This window comes from Apium graveolens, chromosome 7 (assembly GCF_009905375.1).
Source record: "Apium graveolens cultivar Ventura chromosome 7, ASM990537v1, whole genome shotgun sequence".
NCBI lineage: Eukaryota > Viridiplantae > Streptophyta > Magnoliopsida > Apiales > Apiaceae > Apium > Apium graveolens.
The window spans coordinates 195,900,261-195,908,220 of record NC_133653.1 but is presented as its reverse complement, the minus strand read 5'-3'; the positions used below and the strand labels follow the sequence as shown (position 1 = coordinate 195,908,220).

Sequence of the window (7,960 nt, the reverse complement as noted above, 5' to 3'; positions counted from 1 at the left end):
TCAGTCACGATTCCCGAAAAAGAAGGGGAACCGTTTTTGAAAACCGTTTGAAATTCCAAAGACGCGCCCTCTTAAAGGCGCGCCCTTTCTGAAAAATCAAACATTTATCAAAGAGTGAATGTTAAAAAGGAAGCCCCAAGTTTCCCGAAGACGCGCCCTGTTGAAGGCGCGCCCTGTAAGGTGATATTGATAAATGCATAAGTTTATACAAATTTTAATGAAAGACGAGTAAAAATTCCAATTCCATTTTCAATAGTATATGGAATTTGGGGGGTAGTTGTTATGCTCAAAAATCGGTATAAACATTATTCAGGTCAAAATCAGATAGAATGGTCAAAGCTGAGATATGCACGCCTAAAGTTAGGGAGAAGACAAGGAAACTTTCATTTCTGTCAAAGCAATAGGCACGTCCTTTGAGTAAGGGATGGTGTGCCCTATGTATTAGTTGATTGAAGGGTTGTTAGCTGAATGTACACTCTGAATGTTGAAGGTGCGCCTAATAAGACGAGGGAGGCGCGCCCTGTTTTGTAAAAGAGGACTTTAAGAGATACTCTGAGCAAGTCATTTACCTGGGGAAGACAATTAGGGCGCGCCCTAAGTAAGAGAAATAGTTGGCATAAGGATTTCAGCATGGTTACTTGGACAAGTTCTGTGGACGATTCGAGGAAGGTGGAGATTATTATAACTAACATAGTTTTTGTAGGTACTTTATTGAAGAACTTCTTCCTGTAATGCAATTACAAGAAGGCGGTGTCCGTGGTCAGAGACCTCTAGTGGTATGCCTAGACGGAAGGCCTCCTCCTATAGTCAATGAGTGTCCTTATTGGGGATGTGGGATAAACATTGGTGTGTATCTTGGGAGCTTTGTCTCTGTAGTCAACGACGGGTGTCCTCGTTGGGAGACTTTGGAGTATCCTGCACTTTGCACCCAAAAGCTTGGGATCACTTGTCCTGTAATCTGGTAGGGGCTCCTTATTCGGGGGACAAGGATGCGTCCAAAATTTAGGGTGAACCACGGCTATACCTGTGTCCACGGACTAGAGAAACAGCTGGTAGCGGAAGGTTATCCTTGGCCAGGGAGATGCCTTATCCGAGAAGTCTCGAAGCCGTAGATGAGCCTTGGGCCTTTGTAGTTGGACCTCATCGACGGACATTCCTAAAACTAGTAGAAGACGGTTTTCGGTAGGTTTCCTATTGGGCCTCAAGATAAGAGATCTAAGCCCATTAGGTTTCTTGTTCCCCAAGAATTACATAGGCTTGATTCCCTATAAATAGGGATACGTAGGCAAATTGTAAGGGGTGAGAAGCGAGAGCGTAAAGGAGCCACTACTAACGCTAAGCAATCTTAGCCATCAATAATCACAAACACCAAACACTGTTCTCGTTTTCCGATGAAAAACCATCGTCAAAGATCTTGTTTCCAGTGACAAATCTCAAACTTTATTGCTACCAAATTCCTCCGTCAACAGAAAGGTTTAAAGAAATTGTCTAGTGTGCACTAAAATTTATAAATTTGAAATATTTTAATTGATATAGTTATTTTGAATGCATAAGATCACCACTATTAAAAAGTGTTGACTAATTAAAATAAATTAAAATTATAAAAATTTGTCTTTATTATGTCTTCTAAACCCACCAAGGTAAATAGTAAATATAAAATCGGTATGATATTAGAAAAGCGGGTCCGTGGTTAACTACATCACGAGATTCACGGTCACGGTAGCCGAGTCTGTCGTGTCTCTATTGCACCGCCTCTTTATACCTCTCTCTTTTCGAAGCACCACTTTGTCATCAATTTTTTGCAACGGACGGTAATATTACACATATAAATATAATTAAGGTTGTATTTGATATTTTTGTTAAAAATTTGTGCGCTGTTATAAAATTTATCGACTGTTGCTTTAAAAATCAAATGAGGATTTAGTAATATTTTTAATATTTATATAATTGAATGTAAATTTTTTAAAAACAATAATATTTTTGATTAAGTTTGATATTAAAATCAGCAACAGCTTCCGCAAAAACTAAAAAACAGTTTTTTGCAGCAATACGAGAGGACTTAATTTCTCTAACAAACAGTTTTATTTTGAAAAATAAATTCGAAAAATAGCTTTTAAAATTTATAAACAATTTTCAGCAATGTCACATACACTCTAAATGAAAAAAGAGTCCAAGTTCTATAGAGACCCTGTTTTTATTGGAAATCTTGTATAAAAATATTACAAAACGTATTATTTTACGAATTTTGTTTTACAAATTTTATTATTTTATTCAAAATCTTGAAAATACTGCATTACAAAATATTTTATTTTACAAAATATATTTAGTTTGCTGAATATTTGTTCAAATTACAAAATATACACATTATATTTATTAAAACTTAAATGATTTTGAACATTTTTAATAAATTAGTGATATTTCTAACTATACTTTACAAAATAATATATTTGATAGTATTTTGAGGGCACAACATAGCTGGTATCCATGTATTTGTCACCACCAATAAAAATGTAATCTCCATATAACTTTTTTCATGAAAAAAAATAGGAACTTCAGTCATATGCTGCTCAAGATTCAGTATAAATGCCTGATTAAATTATATGAGTAGTGTCAAATTTAGCATCAGTTTTATCTTGGATTTTTTGACCACATATTTTACATCTTCCTTAAAGTAGTCAGTAAAATGGCGGAAAGAGATGATGAAGAGACCCCTAGTGAATCCAGGGTTTGTTGTTTCTTCTTTATGTTCTTTTGTATGTGTATTTGCATGTGTTATAAATATTGATTTTGTTGCAAATTTTGATGTTTGGATCGTTTGGCAAAGAGATATATGCATGTCAAGATTTGTGTTGCGAATTTTGTGTTTTGGTTGGTAGGTAATTAAGATTTATATGCAGGTAAAGATCTGATTTTGTGAATGAGTTTTTAAAATCTTGGACTTCTGGAATTGGTTGATTGAAGTTGGAACCTTTTGTAGTTTTCATACAATTTATGTTGTCCAGTAAGTTGGAACCTTGTTTTGTAGTACATGGGAATTTAAGGATATATATTTAGGCTTCTTTTCCATAAACTTTAGATACTCACATAATGATGCTTTCGACTGATTTCGGAATCGAAAAAAAGAGGACTACCAACCAAGCTATAATGGTTGATTATGATCACTTGTTTTAATGACCATGTTCATTTTAAGTTAAAACTATATTTAGTTTATGCTATAATCAACATTTGTAAGCTAAGTGGGAAGTTAGATTGCAAAGTTCACATAATATAGATAAAAAGGTTTACAATTTAGAGCTGAATGTTGTTCTCCGTTGTCTTTTCATATGTGTTTTTCGTATGTACAGATGGTGGTTCCACTGAATACATGGGTTCTCATTTCCAATTTAAAGCTGGCATACAACCTTCTTCGCCGTAAGGATGGGACCTTCAACCGTCACCTGGCTGAGTTCCTTGACCGCAAAGTCCCATCAAATACAAATCCTGTTGATGGTGTTTTTTCCTTTGATGTCATTATTGACCGTGGAACCAACCTCCTTGTCCGAGTCTATCGACCAGTTGATCCTGAGGTGGGTTCCCCTAGTTTTACGGAACTTTATAAACCTTCAAGCGCTGATGTTGTTCCTGTGATTGTCTTCTTTCATGGCGGAAGCTTTGCACATTCTTCGGCCAATAGTTCTATCTACGACATTCTTTGTAGACGTCTTGTTAGCCTTTGTGATGCTATTGTGATTTCAGTAGATTATCGACGTGCTCCAGAATACCCCTATCCTTGTCCTTATGTTGATGGATGGACTGCACTAGAGTGGGTTAATTCGAGGACATGGCTTCCAAGTCAGAAGGATTCGAAAGTCCATATATACTTGGCTGGCGATAGCTCTGGTGGTAATATCCTTCATAATGTTGCTTTGAGGGCCATGGGATCAGAAATTGAAGTGTTGGGAAATATAATGCTTAATCCCATGTTCGGTGCAGAAGAGCGAAGTGAATCAGAAATCCAATTAGACGGAAAATATTTTGTGACAATTCAAGATCGTGATTGGTATTGGAGAGCCTTTCTTCCCGAAGAAGACCGGGATCATCCAGCATGCAATCCATTTGGTCCCAAGGGTATTAGTATAGAGGGAAAAAAATTTCCTCGCAGTCTTGTCATCGTTGCTGGATTGAACCTTATTCGGGACTCACAGGTTGCTTATGCTGAAGGACTTGAGAAGGCAGGCTGTAAGGTTAAACTTGTATATTTGGAGATGGCAACGGTTGGGTTTTATTTGTTGCCCAACAATGACAATTACTTTACTGTGATGGAGGAGATTAAGAATTTTGTGACTTCTTGAGTAGTGTAAAGAAGAGGTAGCTAGTGTAGTCGGTGGTTCTTATGTTGGATATATTCTGTACAGGTTTGCTTTGGCATATGTGGATGCAGATTGCGGAGGCATCAACTATCATGTGGTGGTCTGTGTAAGGTTTCTATAAAAGGCCTTTTAGAGTTCATTTCTATTGACTATGTATTAAGTTATAGATTGTATAAATATGTTTGGTTCTAAACACTTTGCAAAATATTTCTGGTTTTTTACTTTCTTCCTTGCAATAAATTTTACATAAGAACGAAAAAGGGAGCTCTTTGCTAGTACAGCAGTATTTGAGTTTCATTTGCAAAGGATTTGCTGTGAAAGAGGCTGGTGTTGCAATCTGGTACTTGCTTAATCGCAATTGGTTACTCTATTTTGGTGTGTTATAATATGCATCATTGGCTCGCAGAAGTATGTATGCAAGAGTAATAACATTTGTTAAATGTGTGACAGAGGACTCGGTATGTATGCAAGAGTAATTAAGCTTGTTAAATTTGTGTGACAGAAGGCACGGCCTCAGATGATTTTTTTGCCGAGTCCATCTTTCATTCTTTCTTTTCAATGAAACTGCAAAATTCTGTGAAATTATGTAATGCAGACACTGAGACTTGTAACTTGTGGCCTTTGGAAACGATCAAGACTTTATGCTCAATATATAACTAGAGCGCAGTTCATCTTCTGTTTAAACGAAATGTATGACCAGATCAGTCGCATTTCACTTATATGTTTGTAAGAACATTCGCAACAAATAACACTCCAAGGACATGCCTATATTCACAAATCCCCTCAACTTTGTAACGGATTCTGATCCATAATTCCTAAAATTCGCTCTAAAACCTTAAGGTGGTAGAAGAAGTATCGAATAGATCTTATACTCTTCAATATTTCCCCCAATCGTACGATAGTTTTGGCTACGATGACAATGACAATAACAATAAATATAACCAATTCTAATATCAATAATAATAATAAATATTTAAATTTAAATTTAAATTCAATAAATGGAGATGGCATGAGTCCTCCATATACCTAGTTCTGATATTCTATTAAGTAACCATTACATCTAAAACCTAAAAGTGTGATAGTAAGACTTCGAAAGAATCTTGTACCGCTTAACCAAGTCTTCTGCAGAAACAATAGGTGTCGATATTTAAATTGCTATTTTTACATCATTATCAACACAAACTTCGATATCATCTGGAGACTTCTCTTCTGACCTTTATCTCTCTTCTGTTTTGCTATACCTGCAACTGCAGGTTTATAATTGATGGTCCAGCCGTCCAATTCAGTTATTTGTGTTATAATATTGCAAAACTTCTCATGATATCAACTATACTGCAAATTATAAAACTTTGGTGGTTCCGTTTCTAACATTATGAAATCAAATAATACGTAGTCCTCGCATTACTGAAGTCTGCAACTAGAATAAAACAATTTTAGATTAACTTGAGTTTTAAATTTGAGTTACTGAAGTTAGTGACCGTGATGTCAAGTATTTTAAACAAATAAAACATACAATTGATAACTAGCAAAGAAAATAGGTCTGTACAGGAGAAGGACATACTAATCCCTGTGCTGAAATCATGACTTGGAAATATTCAACAATAGTATTTCGACTGATCGTTGATCCTAGATCAACAGAACTCCAAGTTTCAGCATTAGTTAGCTGCTACCTGGTTCGGCCATTGCATACTACAACAAAACATACTAAATATAGCTAATACTTGAGATAACTCTAGCCCTCACTTATTTCTCTGTCTGATTTTCTCTCAAATAACAACTTTGATAACTCCGCTGCCTCTTCTGACCTCTAACGGACCTCATTGACTTTTCACCTGATGCTAAAACATTGCTCCCCATCCCTGCATGTTATGCTGCTGCTGCTGCTGGTTTTTGGCCATCTCGTGAAGCCACTGACAATCTTCTCCACCTCCTATAATCTCCGGAAACTTCAACTCCTCCACAATTTGTTTGTCCATGTCATCGCCTAATTTGTCTCCAACCACATAAGCAGTACTAGTGATCACATCATCGTTTGTATAATCTGATTCCACAAGATGCAATCTCAGTCGTCCATCTTCTCTACAAGCACGTAGCGTCTCCGGCCTATTAATCTTCACCTCAGTAAGTTTCAACCGTCCGTTGTTCCTCACTGGACGGAGAAAAAACGTTGGCTTACCATTGCCATTGAATGATGACAATAGCGGTGGAAATGACTTGCTCTTCACTACCTTGTTCTTATCGACTTTACTCGATTTTCCATTAGCCCTCAATTTCTCGGAGCGATAGATATTATTGTTTATGCTTCTCTCATTACAGCTCTCGAATCCTAAGCTCTCTGTACACGAAGCCAATCTGTCTGTGTCGCCGCTGTTGACAACTTTAAGTCCAGTTTCGTTTTGATCACTTTTTACTGGACTATTGACTAGCGATGATACAGTAACACTGTTAGATTTTGGAATCTTGCCAGTAATTATGAGGGAATTCAATCCGGTGTCACAGTAAAAGACCGGAAGTGGAGTAATACGGTGGCGATAGGCGGAGGAGTCTTCTCCTCGAGTAGAAAAAGCAGTGGATGCAGTATTGAATATTGTGTTGAAACTCTTTTTGCAAAAATTGATCATTATGAAATGTGGTGTGAAGCTTGCTGCCTCTAAGAGGTATATATAGACCTAACTCGGGTGGCTCACTTGAGACATACCCCTTACATACCCATGAGTAGATGCTCGAATTTAACTAGGGTGTTGGGCGACAAGTTGATGTGCTAACCCGATTATTCGAGGTGTTAGCTGAGGGGAGACTTTGTAGTTCGAGCACTACAGTTTTTTAATACATTTATCAAGCAATCTTAGCCTATGCGTTTTGGTTAATTTTCAAATCACATTTGCGTTATATCAACCTCTAAACATGCAATATATTAATCACTAGACGCACAATCTATAACTGCACTCACGTCATATGAATTTAAATTACAAAAAATCTGACAAGAAACTTGTTATACCCGTAATTTGGTATTGAATTGATTGGGGTTAAATGCGGATTAAGTACAGTCAAACCCGATATTGCGTTGTAGAAGGTGAGGACGCGTCCAGACAGAGAGGACGCGCCCAATCTAGAGGAGATGTTTTATGGAAGATGGTCTAATAATAGGGAAGTTTGGGAGCGCATGATTACGGTGGAACGCGCCCAAGCGTTGTGGACGCGTCCACCATGGTGAAAGTATTTGGCGAATGTGGTCTTTTGGAAATGGAAGCTAGAGGACGCGCCCGTCCTGCTTAGGACGCGTCCTGTCACTATGGCATGCTGTGAGAAGCGGTTGTTGAGGAAACAATACAAGTTTTATGGAAGTTAGGGCGCACCCAATGTCTGAGGACGCGTCCCGTGTTTGGTCAATTAGCTCTCAATGGTGGCCTCAAGACAAAAGTATGCATGGGAAGGAGGAATGGATGGCTATCTTTACTAACGTATTTGTTGCAGGTACTCTTTGAAGAATTTTCTTCTTGAGACGATCAAGGAGGGGGATGTCCGTGAAAAGCTTGAAGGCCTCCAGGGGTATGCCTAATGATTGAAGGTCTCCTCCTGTATTCAACGGGTGTCCTCGTTGGGGATGCGGG

General features: G+C 37.6%; 2 protein-coding genes across 3 annotated transcripts; one reads left to right on the top strand and one right to left on the bottom strand.

Moving 5' to 3' along the window:
* The first annotated feature begins 2,530 nt into the window (after nt 1–2,530).
* LOC141670628 (gibberellin receptor GID1C-like) lies at nt 2,531–4,570 on the top strand. 2 transcript variants are annotated; one of them, XM_074476568.1, is made up of 2 exons: nt 2,531–2,725; nt 3,345–4,570. In XM_074476568.1, exons 1-2 carry the CDS (start codon nt 2,684–2,686, stop codon nt 4,329–4,331), a joined length of 1,029 nt encoding a protein of 342 aa, XP_074332669.1. In that variant the 5' UTR covers nt 2,531–2,683; the 3' UTR covers nt 4,332–4,570. The 2 variants fall into 2 exon arrangements, with proteins under 2 accessions (XP_074332669.1, XP_074332670.1); XM_074476569.1 differs by lacking the exon at nt 2,531–2,725 and adding an exon at nt 2,881–3,001.
* Nucleotides 4,571–5,892: 1,322 nt separating this feature from the next.
* Nucleotides 5,893–7,126, bottom strand: LOC141672834 (uncharacterized). The gene has a single exon (XM_074479516.1). It carries the CDS (start codon nt 6,968–6,970, stop codon nt 6,188–6,190), a length of 783 nt encoding a protein of 260 aa, XP_074335617.1. The 5' UTR covers nt 6,971–7,126; the 3' UTR covers nt 5,893–6,187.
* Between the last annotated feature and the right edge of the window lie 834 nt (nt 7,127–7,960).

Excerpts from the sequence above, each read along its gene's own strand:
- LOC141672834 (XM_074479516.1), bottom strand. The coding sequence starts at position 6,970 with ATGATCAATTTTTGCAAAAAGAGTTTCAACACAATATTCAATACTGCA.
- LOC141670628 (XM_074476568.1), top strand. The coding sequence starts at position 2,684 with ATGGCGGAAAGAGATGATGAAGAGACCCCTAGTGAATCCAGG. Across the intron at positions 2,726-3,344 it reads AGACCCCTAGTGAATCCAGG|ATGGTGGTTCCACTGAATAC; the intron begins GTTTGTTGTTTC and ends TCGTATGTACAG.